This window comes from Canis lupus, chromosome 17, assembly GCF_003254725.2.
Source record: "Canis lupus dingo isolate Sandy chromosome 17, ASM325472v2, whole genome shotgun sequence".
Lineage (NCBI taxonomy): Eukaryota > Metazoa > Chordata > Mammalia > Carnivora > Canidae > Canis > Canis lupus.
Window position 1 is genome coordinate 57,871,533 of NC_064259.1, and position 21,854 is coordinate 57,893,386.

At 35.0% G+C, this 21,854-nt stretch overlaps 1 protein-coding gene across 1 annotated transcript; it reads left to right on the top strand.

Moving 5' to 3' along the window:
- Window positions 1-20,052: 20,052 nt before the first annotated feature.
- On the top strand, window positions 20,053-21,479 carry LOC112665041 (olfactory receptor 5V1-like). The gene is given in 1 exon segment (XM_025454863.2): window positions 20,053-21,479. A coding segment is annotated over 1 exon segment (978 nt). The 5' UTR covers window positions 20,053-20,193; the 3' UTR covers window positions 21,172-21,479.
- The last annotated feature ends 375 nt before the right edge of the window (window positions 21,480-21,854 follow it).

Consider the following 21,854-nt stretch of genomic DNA (forward strand, 5'->3'; position numbering starts at 1 on the left):
ATGATGAGTGTGATGGTGAGCATCTTTTCATATGTCTATTAGCCATCTGGATGTTTTCTTTGGAAAAATATCTATGTATGTCTTCTGCCCATTTCTTGACTGGATTATTTGTCTTTTGGGTATTCAGTTTAATAAGTTCTTTATAGATTTTGGATACTAACCTTTTATCAGATATGTCTTTTGCAAGTATTTTCTCCCACTCCATAGATTGGCTTCTAGTTTTGTTGATTGTTTCCTTTGCTGTGCATAAGCTTTTTATCTTGATGAAGTCCCAATAGTTCATTTTCCTTTTGTTTCCCTTGCCTCCAGAGACATGTCTAGTAAAAAGTTGCTGTGGTCGAGGTCAAAGAGGTTGTTGCCTGTGTTCTCCTCTAGGATTTTGATGGTTTCCTGTCTCACATTTAGGTCTTTCATCCATTTTAAATTTATTTTTATGTTTGGTGTAAGAAAGTGGTCCAGTTTCATTCTTTTGCATATTTCTGTCTTGTTTTCCCAACACCATTTGTTGAAAAGACTGTCTTTTTCCCATTGGATATTCTTTCCTCTTTGTTGAAGATTAGTTGACCAGAGTTTTGGATCTAACTCTGGGTTCTCTTTTCTATTCCATTGATCTATTTGTCTGTTCTTGTGCCAGTACCATACTATCTTGATGACTGCATCTTTGTAATATAGCCTGAACCCTGGAATCATGCTGCCTCCAGTTTTGTTTTTCTTTTTCAGGATTGCTTTGGCTACTTGGGGTCTTTTGCAGTTCCACATAAATTTTAGGATTGTTTATTCTAGCTCTGTGAAAAATGCTGGTGGTATATGATAGGGATTGCATTAAATATGTAGATGGCTTTGAGTAGTATAGATAGTTTAATGATGTTCATCTTTTAATCCATGATCATGGAATGTTTTTCTATTTCTCTGTGTCTTCTTCAATTTCTTTCATAAGTGTTCTATAGTTTTCAGAATACAGATCTTTTACCTCTTTAGTTAGGTTTATTTCTAAATATCTTATTGTTTTAGTGCAATTGCAAATGGGGTCGATTCCTTGATTTCTTTTTTCCTGCTGCTTTATTATTGGTGCATAGAAATGCAATAGATTTCTGCACATTTTTATATCCTGCAACTTTGCTAAATTTATGTGTTATTTCCGGCAATTTTTGGGTGGAGTCTTTCAGGTTTTCTACATAGAGTATCATGTCATCTGCAAATAGTGAAAGCTTAAAAAAAAAAAAAAAAAAAAAACAAATAGTGAAAGCTTAACTTCTTCCTTGCTGATTTGGATGCTTTTTATTTCTTTTTGTTATCTGATTGCTGAGGCTAAGACTTCCAGTACCATGTACTTTCAGAAATAGTAATGGTGAGAGTGGACATCCCTACCTTATTCCTGATCATAGGGAAAAGGCTCTCAGTTTTTCCCCCATTGAGGATAATATTAGCTGTGGGTATTTCACATATGGCTTTTATGATGTTGAGTTATGTCTATCTATCCCTACTTTGTTTAAGGTTTGTATCAAGAAAGGATCCTGTATTTTGCCAAATGCTTTTTCTGCATCTATTGACAGGATCATAGATTCTTATCCTTTCTTTTATTAATGTGATGTATCACATTGATTGATTTGCGAATACTGAACCACCTCTGCAGTGCAGGAATAAATCTCACTTGATTGTGGTGAATAATTCTTTTAATGTATTGTTGAATTCAATTTGCTAGTATCTTTTTTTAAATATTTTTATTTATTAATCATGGGAGACAGAGAGAAAGAGAGAGAGAGAAGGGGGGGGGCACAGAGACAGGAAGAGGGAGAAGCAGACTCCATTCAGGGAGCCTGATGTGGGACTCGACCCCAGGACTCCAGGATCATGCCCTGGGCCAAAGACAGACACTCAACCGCTGAGCCACCAAGATGTCCCAATTTGTTAGTATCTTATTGAGAATTTTTGCATTCATGTTCATCAGGGATATTGGTATGTAATTCTCCTTTTTAGGGTCTTTGATTTTGGAATCAAGGTAATGCTGGCTTCATAGAATAAGTTTGGAATTTTCCTTCCATTTCAACTTTTTGGAACAGTTTGAGAAGAATAGGTATTAACTCTTCTTTAATTGTCTGGTAGAATTCCCCTGGGAAGACATCTGGCCCAGGACTTTTATTTTTTGGGAGATTTTTGATTACTGATTCAATTTCTTTGTTCAGATCTTCTATTTCTTCCTGTTTCAGGTTAAGTAGTTTGTAAGTTTCTAGGAATTTGTCCATTTTTTCCAGATTGCCCAGTTTGTTGGCATATAATTTATCATAGTTTTCTCATAATTGTTTTACATATCTGTGGTGTTGGTTATGATCTCTCCTCTTTCATTCACAATCTTATCTACTTGGATCCTTTCTCTCTTCCTTTTGATAAGTCTGTCTTGGGGGTTTATCAATTTTATTAATTCTTTTGAAGAACTAGTTCTTAGTTTTGTTGATCTGTTCTACTGAGGGTTTTTTGTTATTTATTTCTACTATAATCTGTATCATTTCCCTTCTCCTGCTGGCTTTAGATTTTATTTTCTGTTGTTTTTTTAACTCTTTTAGATGTAAGGTTAGTTTATGTATCTGACACTTTTCTTGCTTCTTGAGTAAGGCCTATATTGCTATATACTTCCCTCTTAGGACTGCCTTTGCTGCATTCCAAAGGTTTTGAACTGTCGTTTTCATTTTCATTTGTTTCCATATATTTTTTACTTTTTCTTTCATTTCCTCCATAACCCATTCATTCTTTAGTAGGATGTTCTTTAACCTCCATGTATTTGAGGTCTTTCCAATTTTTTGTTGTGGTTGACTTCAAGTTTCACAGTGTTGTAATTTGAAAATATGCATGGTCTGATCTCATCCTTTGGTACTTCTTGAGGTCTGACTTGTGACCCTGTATGTGATCTATTTTGGAGAATGTTCCATGTGCACTTGAGAAGAATGTGCAGTCTGCTGCTTTAGAATGAGATGCTCTAAATATATCTGTTAAGTCTATCTAGTCTACTGTGTCATTCAAAGCCATTGTTTCCTTATTGATTTTCTGCCTAAATGATCTGTCCATCGCTGTAAGTGGGGGTGTTAAAGTCCCCTACTATTATTGAATTAGTATCCATGAATTTCTTTCAGTTTATTTTTGACTGATTTATATATTTGGGTGCCCCCAAGTTTGAAGCATGAATATTTACAATTGTTAGATCTTGGTAGATAGACTCTTTTATTATGCTATAAGTCCCTTCTTCATCTCTTATTACAGTCTGTGTTTTAAAAATCCAGTTTAAAAAAAAGGGGGGGGCATTCTGGGTGGCTCAGCGGTTTAGCGCTGTCTTCAGGCATGATCCTGGGGACTCGGGATCGAGTTCCACATCAGGCTCCCTGTGTGGAGCCTGCTTCTCCTTCTGCCTGTGTCTCTGCCTCTGTGTGTGTGTGTGTCTCTCATGAATAAATAAAAAAATATTTTATTTATTTATTCATGAAAGACAGAGAGAGAAAGTAAATAAAGTCTTTTTAAAAATCCAGTTTGTCTAAGTATAGCTACTCTGGCTTTCTTTTAATGTCCATTAGCATGATAAATCATTCTCTATCCCCTCACTTTCAATCTGCAGGTGTCTTTAGGCCTAAAATGAGTCTCCTGTAGGCAGCATATAGATGGATCTTGGTTTCTTTTTATCCATTCTGATACCCTATGTCTTTTGATTGGAGCATTTAGTCCATTTACATGCAAAGTGATTATTATTGAAAGATTTGAACTTAGTGCCATTGTTACTTGTAGAGTTGGTATTTCTGGTGATGTTCTCTGGTCTCTTCTAGTCTTTGTTACTTTTAGTCTTCTTTTCTCCCCTCATAGAGTCTCCCTTAACATTGCTTGCAAAGCTGGTTAGAGGTCATCAACTCCTTTAGTTTTTGTTTGTCTGGGAAACTCTTTATCTCTCTTTCTCTTTGCTATTCTTGTCTGCATATTTTTTGCATTCAGCATGTTGAATATATTAGGCCACTGTCTTCTGGCCTGCTACGTTTCTCTGGACAGATGTGCTGCAAACCTGATCTTTCTCCCCTTGTATGTTAAGGACTTTTTCTCCCTTGTTGCTTTCAGGAATCTTTCCTTGTCTGTATATTTTGTGAATTTTACTATGATATGCTTTGGCAATGGTTGGCTTTTGTTGAATTTAATGGGAGTTCTCTGTGCTCCTTGGATTTTATTCCTATATCCTCTCCCAGATTAAGGAAGTTTTCAGTTATAATTTTCTTGAATAAATCCTCTGCCCATTTTTCTCTCCTTTCATCTTCTGGGACTTTCATGATGTGAATATGATTCCATTTTATTAAGTTGCTAAATTCCCTAGGTCTACCTTTATGATCCATTATCTTTCTTTCCCTCTTCTTTTCAGCTTCATTATTCTCCACAATTTTATCTTCCATATCACTAATTTTTTCCTCTGCTTCATCTATCCTCATTTTTATGACCTCCACTTGGGTTTACATTTTCGTTATAGCATTTTTAATTTTGGCCTGACTAGATTTTAGTTCTTTTATCTCTAAGGGATTCTCTAGTGTCTTTAATGTTTTTTTCAAGGCCAGCTAGTATCTTATAATTGTTTTGAATTCTAGTTCAGACATCTTATTTATATTTGCATTGATTAAATCTCTGGCTATCATTTCCTCCTATCTTTTGGAGTGAATTCAAGGGAAAAGATAAAAAATTAAAGAAATGAAATAAAAATATAAGTAAATAAATATTAAAAATTGAAAAAATTAAAAACAAAATACATAAAGGAACCTAGACACTTGCTGTGTTTTGGTCTTATTGTTATGAGATGCTTGTTAGAAAAAAGGTAGAAAGAAAGAAAAGAAGAGAGGAAAAGTAACCATTAAAAAATAAAACATGATTTCACTCATATGTGGAATTTAAGAAACAAAGCAGGTGAACATAGGAGAAGGGAAGGAAAATAAAATAAGATAAAAACAGAGATGGAGGCAAAACATAAGAGACTTTAACTCTGGGAAACAAACTGAAGTTGCTGGAGGGGAGGTGGGTAGGGGTGGGGTAATTGGATAAGGGGACTTACGGAGAGCACTTGATGTAATGTTACACGCAACTGATGAATCACTGAATTCTACCTCTGAAACTAATAATACACTATATGTTAACTAAATTGAATTTTTAAAAAAATTTTAAGGCTATTCATGAAAAATATGTATATATAAATAAAAAAATTTTAAATGCTATTTCTGTATCCAAACCACAAAACTGACAAAAACAAAACAAAACAAAAATAAATAAATAACAAACAGAAAACCTTCAAAGGGCTTGGATCCTGTTTCCTCTAGACCTAAAGTTTTCCAGCACTCTATAATCAGCAGTCTTGGTGTGGGTGAGGGGTTTGTGGTATGGTCTTCTGGGGAAGGGATTGGCTGTTGTGGTTCTCAGATGAAATTGCTTTAGTGGAAATGTGCTTGTAGGGGATGGGAGTGAGAAGTGGGTAGCAGCTCCATTCTCCACTTGATGGCACTATTTAGCTCACTGAGGTGGATCAAGCTGGTGGGTACTGGGGAGAAAATGACTTTGCTTCATTCCCTGGACTGCAGAGCAGGAAATGAGCACTACTCTTTAGTGAGCTCTGACAGACACACAATGACCCCTCCTATGTCCCTGGTTTCCCTCAGATCGCAGCTTTCACTCTGTGTCAGAGCTGCCTGCATGCCCAGTGGTGCAGCACTCCTGTTTTATCCCAGGTGCAGCTGTGTTTCAAACCCTACACTTCAGAGACCCCTGAGGCACTGACCCACACTATTCCTCTGGGGGAAGGTGGCCATACAGCCATTAGAAGCTTATGGTAAATTGCAACACACAGCCAGCAATGGAGTTTGTAGCCCTTCACTGGCACCTTTGTTGCTATACTGCTGGGTGGGGCAGCTCAATAGTGCCCACAGAGTCTTTTGCCTGTGAAGAGGCTGTGCTACCCATCTCAAATGCACTCCAAGCAGCAAAATCATTTCTCCCTATGTGACCCTGGGGATCCTCAAGCTATCTATCACTGGGTCTCAGCTCTATTCCCACACCAGAGCAGCACTCAGTTCCCCAGAGGGCAAACCCTGGCTATGTCACAAACCTCTGAAACCTCAGAATCAGCATTCTGCTGTTTATAGAAAACTGGCAGTATTGTAGCCTTTTCCTTTTCCCCCTCAACAGTTTTGAACAATAGTTTCCTTGTACAATCCCTTGAATGTGCTTTTGCTCTTTTTTTTTCTCCATTCTTTTTCTCTCTTCCTTCTCTCAGGCTACACAATCTTCCATCAAAAACCCCTCCCTGGAAAGCACTCACCACTCTTTTCTCCCACTGATCAACTTTGCACAGTCTCTACCTTCCACCAGTTATTTTTCTGGTTTGTGGATGTGCAGCTTTGTTCTCTAATACTTCCAATTGATTTATTGGGTGTTCAGAATGATTTGATATTTATCTAGCTGTGTTTGAGTGAGGAGGCAGGCTTAGGGTCACCCTAATTGTCCACCGTCTTACCTCCCTCCTTCTGTGAGCATGACTTTTCATCTGTGGTCAGGGACCACGGGACCACCAACCAGGTTCACTTCTCCAAATGAATTATTGTGAAGCAAGTTATATTTGTATATGCCTGAATGGTCAAGATTTTAGGCAGGGGAACAATTTGAAGGGAGTTACAATAGTCTAGGTAAAGGTGATATGGTACTGAACTGTAATTGTGGTAGAGAGAAAATAGAAAGATAGAAAATGGGAAAAAATATTTAGGAGGTCTTAGTGATTGATGGATGTGGGTCTGACCATATTGAAATGAAAATTGTAAATAAAATACCTCCTGCTTTTATCTCTTCCTTATTTTATTTTTAAAAAGTTAATATTTCACATGGTCCTGAGTGACTCAGTCAATCAAGTGTCTGACTCTTGATCTCAGCTCAGTCCTTGATCTCAGAGTCATAAGTCAAACCCTATGTTGGGCTCCACACTGGGCATGGAGCCTATGTGGGTAGGTAGGTAGGTAGGTAGGTAGCTAGATAGATAGAAAGGTGAATATTTCACATATGGTAAAATGCAGGTAAAGTGTACAGGTTGATGAATTTTTACATATATATATGTACCCATGCAATCACTACCCAAATCAAAATATACATTTCCCTCACTTTAAAAAATTATTGGGATACCTGGGTAGTTCAGTGGTTTGGCACCGGCCTTCAGCCCAGGGCATGATCCTGGAGTCCTGGGATCGAGTCCCACATCAGGCTTCCTACATGAAGCCTGCTTCTCTCTCTGCCTGTATCTCTGCCTCTTTCTGTGTGTGTTTCTCATGAATAAATGGATAGAATCTTAAAAAAAAAAAGTCCTTAATGCTTCTCTCCCATCAATGTCATCCAGAGCTAATTACTATGCTCACTTTATCACAAGAGATTAGTTTTGCCTATTTTTGAAATTTTTTTAAATGGAAAATACAGTACAAATTCTTTTATATCCATCTTCCTTCATTAAAAAAAAGTATTTTAGATTCATCGGTGTTTATATATGTATCAGTATTTTAAATAACTGTATAATATTCTGTTGCATAAATATACCACACATTCATACCCATTCCCCTGTTGATAGGCATACTATTTATTTCCAATTTGTACTATGTGTACAAATTAGTAATGTTTGGAACAGTATTGTGCAAATCACTTTGTCATCATATACACCCACTTTTCTTGGATGTATACTTAGGAGTGGAATTTCTGGGTCATAGAGTAACTGTATTTTTTACTTTATTAAAAACTTTCAAATCTTTTTAAAAGGTGGTTGTATAGACTTCCAGTTTCAACTTAGAGATTTAGAAAGCTAGAAAAAGTTTTGCTTCCAGTATTACAACAATAACCATAAAGCTGGACATAATGCAAATAAATGACTTTTCTTGATCCCATTAGGAAATTGAGATTTCAGGGAAAACACTAAATAGAAAACTGGGGAGATATAGCCTCTTACAAGAGGAAATAAGATACAAGCATTTTTTATTTAACCTGGAGCAGAAACCATCGTTACCATATAAACTGATAAGATTCAGCTTCTTTGGGAATTTAATGAATTGTTAAACACTAAATGTGGGCTAGTATGAGAAAGTTAAATCCCTGGGGGCCATAGACAAGAAGGGTTTCACCATCTTTCTTTTCCTCCAATAACTCCACCACATAATCATAGTGAAGACCAGGAAATATTCAAATGTAAAGGAACTGTCTGGGAGAAGACAGTGGGAAGAGCAGCAATTGTTGCCAAAACTTCTTTCAAACTCATTTACTACATTTTTCTTACAGAAGTAAAACTGTAATCTGCAGGGCAAAAACAACAACAAAAAATGTCACCTTAGGGCACTGTAGAGGAACATTGCAGCTGGAGGAGGGGCAGAGACAAAACATTACCCCTTCAGGGTAGGACAGGAATATATGTTAGGCCCAACACCTACAGTTCAGGGAGAGGCAAGGCCACACTCCCAAGACACAGATTCACATTCCCTAAGACTAAGGCTTAACCAGAACATTTGAGAATAGCTCTCTCCTGTTCTCCACCAGCCCACTATCAAATAATAAATAAAACTAATTGTTGATTACCGTTGGATAATCTTCATGAAAACAGATTATCTCTCAGATTTAGTAATGTAAAAGAAAAATCCAAAACCAAGCAAGGATACTAGAGAAATTTGAAACCTGTGGTGCACTGAAGATAACTATAGCAATAACAAACCAAATTCAGCCCAGCTCCTCACTAAATTAATTCAAACTCCTACACTAAAGGCCTAGACGAAGGGAAGACATACTCATCTCCAAGCCCCATCCCCCCCCACATTTAATTCAATCCCTACTGTTCTATCCAACATTTCCTGTTTCAATAAAAAAGTTACGAAGTATACAAAAAGGTAAGAAAAAGCAATCTAAAAAGACAAAGCAAACCTCAGAATCAGACTCAGATATGACAGAGACATAGAAACTATTGCACAAGGAATTTAAAATTACTGTCATTAGTAGGTTAAGAGATTCAATGGATTAGGTAGACAATGGGCAAGATCAGAGAGGTAATTTCAGCAGAGAGATAAGATCAATAAGAAAAGATCAAATGGAAATGCAGCAGAGAGGGGCACCTGAATGGCTCAGTGGGTTGGGTGTCTATCTTCCACTTGGTGGTGGTCCCAGAATCCTGGGATTGAGCCCACATCTTCCTCCCTATTCAGCAGGGAGCCTGCTTCTCCCTCTCTGTCCACCACTTGTACTCTCTATTGATTAAATAAATAAAATCTAAAAAAAAAAAAAAAAAAGCCAAAACAAGTGGGGAAAAAAAACAAACAGTGACAGAGTTAAAGGATGGTTCCTCTGGGCTCATCAGGGAACTTGAGAATGCATTAAAGAAATTACTCAAGCCAAAACACAAAGAAAAGTGAGTTAAAAAAACAAAACAACAACAACAAAAAAACCTCCAGAATATCTGAGATCCATTGTACAATACCAAGGATATACATTATTGGAATTCCAGAAGTAGGATTATAAGAAAATGCATTTCAATAAATGTAGAAAAATCATTTGAGAAAATTTAACATCCATTCATGATAAAACTTTCATTAAAGAAGAATGGCTCACAACTTCCTTAACCATTAAAGACAGCTTTTAAAAAACTCTATGCCCAACATCATATTTAATGGTAAAATACTCAATGCCTTCCCCCCTTAAAATCAGGAATAGGCTAGAATATCCACTCTAGGCTATTTCATATTGTTTTAATTCACATTTACCTAATGTTGTTGTATCTTTTCCTAAGTTATTGGCTATTTAGATGTAGTGTTTTGGGAAGTGTTTGTTCATGTCTCCCATTTTTCAGTTGGGTTGTTCATTTGCCTTTGGTGTTTCTGTTATTAACTTATAATTATTTAAAATACATTATGGATATGATGCCTTTATGGGATAAATATGAATATTTTCCCAGTCTTTAGGCTGCTATTTATCTTTAATAGTGTTTTTTGAATAGCAAAAGTTAATTTTGATGAACTAGGATTATCATTTTCTCCTTTAAGGTGGGAGTCAAGATTCTTTATTTTTCATGTATGTATTCAATTCAGATATATATGTGTGTGTATATATAAATATAGAGTTGCAATATATAGTTCCTTTTTAAAAAAAAAAAATTTCATTGGGACACCTGGGTGGCTCAGCGGTTCAGTTGAGTGTCTGCCTTCAGCTCAGGGAGTGATCCTGGGATCTGGGATTGAGTCCCACATAGGGCTCCTCCTGGGGAGCCTGCTTCTCCCTCTGCCTATGTCCCTGCCTCTCTCCCTCTGGGTCTGTCATGAATGAATGAATGAATAAATAAATAAATAAACAAACAAACAAACTTAAATAAAATAGAATAAAAAATATTTCTTTACCGTATTGAATAGCTTTGGTAGTTTTATTGAAAATCAATTAACCATATATGATGTGGGTCTATTTCTGGACTCTGTTCTGTCCCATTGATACATTTGTCTTTTCTTGCAATAGTGCCATGCTATTTTAATTACTTAAAATTATACTAACTCTTGAAATATGGAAGTGTAAATTCTCCAGCTTTATTTTTGTTCTTCAAGATTATCTTGGTTAGGGCAGCTCAGATGGCTCAGCGGTTTAGCGCCACCTTCGGCCCAGGGCGTGACCCTGGAGACCTGGGATGGAGTCCTGCATCGGGCTCCCCGTGAGGAGCCTGCTTCTCCCTATGCCTGTGTCTCTGCCTCTCTTTCTATGTCTCTCATGAATAAATAAATAAAATCTTAAAAAAAAGATTATCTTGATTATTCTTGATCCTTTGAATTTCTATAAAAATTTTAGAATCAGCTTTGAATTTTCTCAAAAAGAATTACTGAAATTTTTATTTGGATTGTATTAATCTATACGATAATTTTTGTTTATAATTCCTCTCAGCAATGTTTTGTGCTTTGCAATGGAAGGATCTTGTAAATCTTCTGTTAAATTTATTCCTATATACTCATTGATAATTTAAGCTATTGCAAATGGTATTATTTTAAATTAAATTTCCAGTGTTTATTGATTACAGAAATGCAATTGATGTTTATATATTGACCTTGCTTCCTGTGATTTTTAAAATATGATTTTGGGGATCCCTGGGTGGCGCAGCGGTTTGGCGCCTGCCTTTGGCCCAGGGCGCGATCCTGGAGACCCGGGATCGAATCCCACATCAGGCTCCCGGTGCATGGAGCCTGCTTCTCCCTCTGCTTATGTCTCTGCCTCTCTCTCTCTCTCTGGGACTATCATAAATAAATAAAAATTAAAAAAAATTAATAAAATATGATTTTGTTAATTCCTTTTGATTTTATACAAAGTTATGATATTTGTAAATAAAGGCAGGTGGACATCTTTCTTTCAAATAGTTATATCTTTTACTGTTCTTCTCTTATTGCACTGGTTAGAACCTGTAGTATAATTTCAAGTAGAAATGTAGGAGTAGACATCCTTGTTTTGTTTAATATATTATGCAAAATATGTCACAATTAAAAATGATACTTTGTGTAGGATTTTTGCAGATGCACTTTATCAGATTGAAGAAGTCCTCATTTATTTTGCTTGTTGGATTGTTTTTATTGCAAATGGGTAATGAATTTTGTCAAATATGTTTTGCCTCCTTTATTCTATTAATATGAGGATGGCAATGATTTTTAAATGGAAAATAGGCTATATTCCTGGAATAAACCATATTTGTTCATGGCATATTATCCTTTTTAAGTTCTACTGGATATGATTTAATACTATTTTGTTCAGAATTTTTGTGTCTATATTCATGAAAGATACTAGTTTGCAATTTTCTTTTATTGTAAGAACCATATCATGTTTTGGTGTCAGGATTATGCTGTTATTGTAAATCAAGTTGGAAAGTATTCCTTCTATTCTCTGAAGGGTTTTTGTAATATTGTACTTTTTCTTTCTAAAATGTTTGGTAGAATTCACCATGAAACCATCTGGACTAGAGTCTTCTTTTTGGAGGAATTTTAAATTATGATTAAATTTATTTTAATAGAAATAGTACTATTTAAACTTTGTTTCTTTTTTTAAAGATTTATTTATTTATTCATGAGAGACACAGGTAGAGAGAGAGGCAGAGACATAGGCAGAGGGAGAAGTAGACTTCCAGGAGGAGCCCTATGTGGGAATCGATCCAGATTCCAGGATCATGCCCTGAGCCAAAGGCAGACACTCAACCGCTGAGCCACCCAGGCCTCCCTAAACTTTGTTTCTTCTTATATCAACTTACTTCACACATTTTGAAAAGTTATGCTTTTCAAGAAATTTGTCTAAGGTGTCAAATTCAATGGAATAATGTTGTTACTAATATTTTATTATTTCATTAATGTTTGTAAGATCTATAGTAGTATCCATTTTTTCATTCCTGATTTTTATAATTTGTATTTTCTCTTTTATTTCTTGATCAATCTTACTTGAGATGTATCCATTTCCTTAGCCTTTTCAAAAAACCAAACTTGGCATTATTGATTTCCAGTTAGAGTCTGTTTTCTATTTTATTAACTTCAGGTCTCTATCTTTTAAATATTTTATTTGGGCTTAATTCCATCTTCTATTTTTAACCAACAAGTTAGGAAAACTTCTATTCAATAAGGGTGAAAGTCTAGATATTTTATTTTATTTTTTTTTCTTTTTAAAAAAAGACTTATTTATTTGAGAGAGAGAGTGAGAGTGGGGTGGGGAGGAGCAGAGAGAAAATCTCAAGCTGACTCCCTACTGAGTATGGAGCCTGACATGGGGTTTGATCTCATAATCCTGAGATCATGACCTGAGCTGAAATCAAGAGTTGCACACTTAATCAACTGAGCCGCCCAGGCATCCCTGATTATTTATTTTAAACATTTTTAAATACAGGCATTATTTGCAATGATGTGAATGGAGCTACAAAGTATTATGTTAAGTGAAATAAGTCAGTCAAAGAAAGACAAATACCATATGATCAAACTCATGGAATTTAAGAAAGAATTTAAGAAAGAAAACAGGATGAACATATGGGAAGGGGAAATGAAAGAAGGGAGAGAGGGAAACAAAGCATAAGAGATTTTTAAAGATAGAAAACAAACTGAGAGTTGATGGAGAGAAGTGGGTTGGGGATGGGCTGGATGGCAGATTGATATTAAACAGGGCACTTATTATGAGCACTGGGTGTTGAATATAAGTGACGAATCACTGAATTTTACTCCAGAAGCTAATATTGCACTGTATGTTAACTCCCTAAAATTTAAACTTTAAAAAAGGCATTAAAAGCTATAACTTTCCCCCAAACACTGCATTAGCTGCACGGCCAATTTTTTGATTTGCTGCATTTTCATTGCCATTACATTAAAAATATTTTCTATTTTTCTTTTGGGTTCTTTGACCTATAGTTTGTAGAAGTGTTTGCTCAATTTCAAAATATTTGGGGATTTTCAGATTTCTATTTGTGGTTAATTTCTAATTCAATTCCATCATGGTCAAGAAACATACTCTATATCATTTCAATCTTTTTAAATGTATTGAAACTTGCTTTCTAGCCCAGTATATGGGATACTTTAGTGAATGTTCCTTGTGTATTCAACTAGAATATTTATTCTGAAATTATTGGATATAATGTGCTATAAATGTCAGTTATGTCAAGATGATTAATTGTGCTGTCTAAATATTCTGGATTACTGAATTTTCTGTATATTTATTCTATAATTTTTAATGAAAGAGTAATATTAAAGTCTTCAATTATGACTGTGAACTTGTCTCTTTTGTCAATATTTTGAAGTTCTGTTATTAGATACTTTTATAATTGTTATGTCTTCTTGATGAATGGATCCTTTTATTACTATAAAGGATTCCGGTTTACTTTTGGCAATCTATCTTAAAGCCTACACATCAACTTTTTTTAATGTTTGCTTTTAAATGATATATTTTTTCCCATCCTTTTACTTGGAACATATTCAAGATCTTTTTTTTTTTAATTTTTATTTTTATTTATGATAGTCACAGAGAGAGAGAGAGAGAGAGGCGCAGAGACACAGGCAGAGGGAGAAGCAGGCTCCATGCACCGGGAGCCCGATGTGGGATTCGATCCCGGGTCTCCAGGATCGTGCCCTGGGCCAAAGGCAGGCGCCAAACCGCTGCGCCACACAGGGATCCCCATATTCAAGATCTTATATGTAAAGTATAATTCTTGAAAAGAAGATACAGTTATTTTAAAATCCAGTCTAACAATCTCTGTATTTTTATTGGAATGTTTAGTTCATTTATATTTTCTGGTATTACTAACATGATTAAGTCTAGTATTTTACTATTTGTTTTCCATTTGTCCCATCTGACCCTTTGTGCCTGCTTTTGAATTGAATTTTTATTTGTCCTCTGTCAGTTTTTGGATATGCTTTGTATTATTTTTTAGTGCTTAATCTATGTATTTTATTATACTTTATTTACTTAATATAGTCACCTTGAATTAATATTTTATGATAATGTATAGTGCAAGAACACTACAAAATATTTTACCATTTTCTCACCCAACCTTTTTGTTGCTATTGTTACATATTTCATTTCTATGTTACAAATTCTCCAATGCAATTATTATTTTCTCTTTAAATGGTTAGTCTTTTAAAATTATTTTTTAAATGTTATATTTTCCCAGTAATTTTTAAATTATTTTTTATTATTCCATTTCAGACATGAGCCCTTTTATTTCAATCCTTATTTTAGACATGAAAATATTAAGCAAAGAGAATAAATAACTTACCTAAAGTCTCATAACCAAAGGATTACAGAAGTGAGTTTTGATCCCAAGAAGTCTCACAATTTGACCACTGTAGTAGGGTTATCCATCATTAATGCATTTGGAATAAACTGCAAGGCTATAGTTTGCAAAGGCCTTTCTATAGCCTTGGATGGTGCCCTAGAAATCTTACTAAAGTAAATTTTACTAAAGTAAAATATTTTCTCATAAAAAAAGAAAGCTCCCAAGCAGTGTATTTTAAGATTTGGCAAATATAGATTTCTTCTCAAAGCCATGTAAAATAATATGAACTTCATTTGATAGAGAATGTAGGCCAGTGAAGGACTTTAAGGTAGAGAGAGGCTAGATATATTTTAGGGTTTAGAGAGATCACTGCTTTCAACAGGACAGCATCTGAGAATTTGATTTCCAGTTTAAGTTGATTGAACAGATTTGTAGGGATGCTGTCCTTCAGGTTAACAGAGCAAGGTTGATGATTAAATAATTTGATATTTAATCCAAAGTTTGGAGAGACAAATTTGGGGCATATTTCAAAGCCAATCAAGCAACATATGTCAGTTGGGGTTCTAACAAGATAGCTTTTGCTATAATTGATAACTTATATGAGATAAATAAAAATAAGCTAGGTTTTATCTTTACTTTGGTACTAATGAGGATTACTTATCATATAAAAAGCCAATGTAGGTGCAAGATGTTAAAATTCCCAAAGTGTAAAATTTTCTACTCTAATGATTAAAATAGACTGGCACGATGGACTGATATTCACAGGTCGAGAGAGATATATGGAAGAATAATTAAGATTAAGTAGGCAAAATGGAAGAGAATTAGGCTAGATTTTCTCACAGAAAGCATAATGAATTCCATAATCACCTTAAAATATAGATTTAATTACTCATTCAACAAATATTTATTGAGTGAGAGCTGTATGCCAGGTTTTCTCTTAGGTTAGGGATAGAAGATGACCAAAACTGAGCCCCTGGCCTCACAGAGCTTATGCTACAAACAGAAGTGAGTAGATCAATAATTTCATGCCAAGGGTAGCATAAGTGCCACAAAAAGAAGTGAAGCAGAGTAAGGGGATAAAAAGTGATGCGACTGCTATTTTATATAGAACTGTCAGAGAAAGTATCCCTGAGGGGGTAACAGTTCAGGAAAAACCTCAATGAAAAAAGGAAATGGAACATGTAAATATCTGGGGGAAAGTTTTCTGGTGAGGAAATAGCAAGTACAAGCCCTTGAGATGGGAAGGTGTTTGGTGTAGTTAAAAACAGAAAGCAGCTCTGTGTAGCTCAAGCTAAGTGGACAAAAGGGAAGAAGAGTGGGAAGTAATATCAGAGAGGCAGTCAGACCTCTCTGATATCAGGCAGGCAGTCACATAGGTTTCTTTAGGCCAAGGTGTGATCTTTAGATTTCATTCTATGACATGGAAAGACATTGGAGGGTTTTGAGTTTAGGAGTAGCATAATTTAGCTTACATTGTAAAAACTCACTCTGGCTGCTGCTATGTGGAGACAGATTAAGTGGGAATGGGGATGGGAAGAAAGCAGAAGTCTGTTGCAGTTGTTGATGCAAGAAAAAGTGGTGGCTGGGACTGGGGTATCAGTAGTGACTATAGTGAAAAGTGATCATATTTATACAATTTGGAAGGCAAAGTCAAAGAAAATATTTTATCTTGAAATATTTTTGTATGTATTAAAAATAATAGCAAACACCTTTCCATACAAGGCATATTACTTATATTACTTCATGCTACTTGTTTTCCCACTTGTATCCTTTATTTTAAATATTTTGTCTTAAAAGTAATTTAAAAACCTGTTTTAAAAATTACACATATTAAACAAATAATACAAATTTATGATGTAAAAAATTTAAAAAGTACAAAAGATTACACAGAAAGACTCAGAGTTCTTCCAATCTTTTCTGGAAGCAACTGCTTTTATCAGTCTCCTGGATAGCTTTCTATGCAATACTTCAGGTTACTTCTTCCAACAACCCTGGTGTAGGCACTATTAACATGAGAATGCAGTCAGCGAACTGGGAAAAAGAGGAATCAGTTGACCTAGCCACCATTTACATCTAGTCAGCAGAAGTGAGATTTGAATCCACCTCTATCTGGCTCAAGATATCTCACCTCCAAGATTGAAAAAGGTACAGAAATCATAGTTCAATGGCTGTGAACCTATCAGAATGGATAACAGAAAGCTAGTTATTGTACCAATTATTTTTTTAGGAAACATGCAGTGTGTAAGCATAAATCTTGGTGTAGTAAAGTTTACTTTAATAAGGTAATAAGATGTCTTTAATGGTAACATACCTAAGTAAATATGATTACCTAATTTCATATTAATCATATCATATCATATCAAAATTTTCATATCTTTTAAACCCTAAAAAGATAAATGATCCAATTGATTAAAGAATCAGTATATTTTAGGGGCACCTGGGTGGCTCAGTGGTTAAGCGTCTGCCTTTGGCTCAGGGAGTGATCCTGGAATCCCCAGGATTGAGTCCCAGGGTCAAGTCCCACATCTGGCTCCCTGCATGAAACCTGCTTCTCCCTCTGCCTGTGTCTCTGCCTCTCTCTCTCTCTCTCTCTGTCTATCAGGAATAAATAAATAAAATCTTTAAAAAAAAAAAAAGCATCTAACTCTTGATTTCAGTTCAGGTTGTGATCTCACAGTCATGAGATGGAGCCCTGCGATCTCTCTCCCTCTTCCTCTGCCCTTTCTTTCTCTCTAAAATAAATAAGTAAATGTTTAAAAATTAAAAATAAAATTGTGGTAAAATATACACAATATTCATTGTTTTAACCATTTGGGAGTGTACAAATCAGTGACATTAAGTATATTCACAATGTATGTAACCATCCCTTCCATCTATACCCAAAACTTTTCATCATCTTCAACAGAAACTTGAACTTGGAACCCATTAAACAATAACTCCTCCCAATTCCATCCTCTTTTCAGCCTCTGGTAACCTTTACTCTACTTTCTGTCTCTATGAATTTGCCTGTTCTAGGCACATGATATAAAATAAATCACACATTATTTTTCCTTCTGTGTCTGGTTTAGTATAATGTTAGCATAATGTTTTCAAGATCCATTCATGTAGTATACATTAAACTTTTTTCCTTTTTATGGCTGAATAATAGCTCATCATGTGCATATACCACAGTTTTGTTTATCCTATCGTTGGTTGATGAACACTTAGGTTGTTTTTGGCTATGTGAATAATGATGCTATGAACACCAGTATACAAGTATCTGTTCAAGTACTTGCTTTCAATTCTTTTGGATAGGTACCAAGGAATAGAATTGCTGGGTCATATGATAGTCCTGTTTAATTTTTTGAGGAACTGGCAAACTATTTCCCACAGTAGATGCACCATTTTACATTCTTATCAGCAATGCATGAGAGTTCCAAATTTTTCATACCCTCACTAACATATTTTATTTTCCATTTTCTTCAGTATAACCATCCTGATAGGTGAAAAGTGGTACCTCATGCTTTTGATTTGCATTTCCCCAAAACTAATGATATCAAACATTTTTTCATGTTCTTATTGGCCATTTGTATATTGTCTTTGGAGAAATGTCTATTCAAGTCCTTTGCTTATTTTTTAATTGAGGTCTTTTTTTATTACGGTTAAATCGTAGGAGTTCTTTATATATTCTGGATATAAGTCCCTTATCAGATATATGGTTTGTAAATATTTTATTTTATAGGCTGCTTTTTTGCTTTCTCAATAGTGTATTTTGATAACACTTTCTTAATTTTGATGAAGTACATATTATCTATTTTTTTCTTTTGTTACCTGTACTTTTGGTGTCATATCCATAAAATAGTTGCCAAATCCAATAGCATAAAGATTATCTCCAATGTTTTCTCCTAAGAGTTTTATAGTTCTAGCTCTTAAGTTTAGATCTTTGATCCATCTTGAGTTAATTTGTGCCTAGTGTAAGTTAATTTTGTGCACTTCATTCTTTTACATGAAGATACGGTTTTCCTAGAACCATTTGTTGAAAATACTATCCTTTTCCTTATTAAATGTTAATTTTCAACTTTTGTTGAAAATCAATTAACCATATATGTGAGAATTTATTTCTGAGCTCTCCATTCTATTTCATTAATTTATATGTCCATCCTTATGCCAGTACCATACTGTTTTAATTACTATAGTATTGAGTAAGTTTTGGAGTTAGAAAGTATGAGTCCTCCAACTTTATTCTTTTTCATAATTGTTTTGGCTATTCAGGGCCCCTTGCAATCCAATATGAATTTGAAAATTAACTTTTCCATTTTTATGGAAAAAAAGATACTGAAATTTTGATAGACAAGGCATTGAACCTGTACATTACTTTGGATAGTATTAACATCTTAACAATTTAAGTCTTTTTATCCATGAAGTTAGGTACATTTTATTTAGTTATATCTTCTTCAATTTCTTTCAGCAATGCTTTGTAGTTTTTAGTGTACAGAACTTTCATTTCCTCAGTAAAATTTATTGTAAGCATTTATTACATTAGATATTATTGTAAATGGAATTGATTTCTTAACTTCCTTTTTGGATTGTTCATTGCTAATGTATAGAGACATAACTGATTTTTGTCTGTGCAACGTTGCTCACTTTGTTTATGAGCTCTAACAATATTTTTGTGGATTCTTTGACATTTTCTATATATATAGGATCATATCTGTGAATAGAAATAGTTAACTATTTCTTTTCTAATTTTGGAAATTTGCTCCTAATATTTTATCTTAATTCCAGTAGTGTTAATATACAGTGTTATTAGTTTCAGGTGTATAATATAGTAATTCAGCAATTCCATACATCATCCAGGGCTTATCCTGACAAGTGCTCTTAATATTTTAAAGCTATAAATAGAGATCAAGATTTACATAACTGCAACAGCAAAAAAAAAAAATCACTACAATTGTATACACTGAAACATAGTACTTGCTCTGATTCAGAGGTGATTGAATTCTTATTTATATCTTTTTACATTAAAAATTGTTTGCAATGAAACTATTTCTTAGAAAAGGTGAAAGGAAAAAATGAGACAAAAAGGACAATGATAGGAAGTAAATATTACTAAGATGGTGGGCTCCCTCTAATGTAGAATTTAGTAGTTTATTGTTGTGATTAGCCAACATTAAAATGTACCTTAAACATTAAACCAACATTTATTTTCACCCACCAGCAGTTATGTAAATCCAAATCCATGGGAGATCCCTGTGCCTGAGCTGGCTGGATTTGCTGAGCAAAAAGTTGTGGTCTCTCTGAAGACTCCTGCACACCTCCATCCACAGCCCAGACCATTCTATATCCAATATTATTTGATATTAGCTTTCAAGTTAACATGCCAATTTGAGGTCCTCTTTGTACATTATCATTATGGCTTTTGTTTTTCTCATTGTTTTGTAGCTATGATACCATTTGAAATGAACAATCAAACAGATGCCACTGAATTCATCTTCTTGGGATTTTCCAACCACCCCAAACTACAGGGCTTGTTTTTCCTGGTTTTCTTGATCATTTACCTGACAACACTCCTGGGAAACATGCTCATAATAACAGCCACTAAAATCAGCCTTGCTCTTCATACTCCAATGTATTATTTCCTCAGCAACCTGAGTTTCTTGGACATCTGCTATACATCCACCACCATCCCAGTCATGCTGATGAACTTCTTCCGCAAAAAGAAAACCATCTCATATGAAGGCTGCTTTTCTCAGACTTTTTTCCTCGTGACATGCACTGGCACTGGATGTGTTTTATTGGTTGCTATGGCTTATGACCATTATGTAGTCATTTGCCACCCCCTTCAATATCCGGTCCTCATGAGTGTGAAGGTCTGTGTTGTGTTTTTTTTTTTTTTTTTTTGTGATTGAAATCCATAGCTGTGTGGGCTGGTGAATTCTGTGATACACACCATGCTAGCAGCCACACTCATTCTCTGTGGGCCCAACCAAATCAGCCACTTTCTCTGTGACATCCCATTGCTTCTGGAGCTCTCTTGCTCAGACACCTCTCTCAATGAGTCTGTGCTCCATGTGGTCAAGGCCATCATTGACCTGAGCCCCTGCCTGTTTACCGGAGTGTCCTATGTACTCATCATCTCTGCCATTCTTAGGATTCCCTCTGCTCAGGGCAGGAACAAGGCCTTCTCTACCTGTGTATCCCACCTTACTGTTGTTGTGATCTTTTATGGAACAGCCAATTTCAACTATGACAGAACCAACATGGGGTATAACCTGGACATTGTTATCCTGGTTTTTGTACTTTTCTGTGTTGTGACCTTCATGTTGAACCCCATCATATACAGTCTGGGAAACAAGGAGGCCAAGGGTCCCCTGAGGAAGCTAGCTAGGAAAGGTGGGTCCTCTAATAAGATCGGCAATTAAATAAAGTTTTCCTTCTGGAAAATTTCTTGCTCAATCAAAACATGACCCTTCTAGCTGCAATTATAACAGTGTTCTCTATATAGGATCTTTTGACAACCATAATGCCCCATTTCATAAGGACAAACAGCTACACCTATGCCAAGCATTTCACATACCGTAATCTCAAATGTCCTGTGTTCTCCAATCCACTGACAACTGAGAATATTTTCATAATCCATTATCCCTGAAAAAACCCCACCTGGTACCCACATATTTAAAAAAATCATTCCCCATATTCTCCCAGTTTAGCAGCACTAGACAACCACTAATCTGCTCTCTGTGTCTATGGATATCCCTATGCTGGATGTTTCATATAAATAAAATCATATAGTATGTGCCTTGTATGTTTGGTTTCTTCACTTGGGATGTTTTCAAGGCCCATCCATATTGTACCATGTATTGGTATTTTATTCCTTCTTATTACTAAATGATTTCTATTTTATAGATATGCCACATTTTATTTATCCATTCATCACTTGATAGACATTTTTGTTGTTTTCACATTTTGGCTGTTATGAACATTTATGTACCAGTTTTTAGTGAACATATATTTTTATTTATATAGAGTTTATACCTAGGAATGAAATTGCTGGATCATATGATAATTCTATATTTACCATTTTGAAGAACTGTCAAGTTGTTTT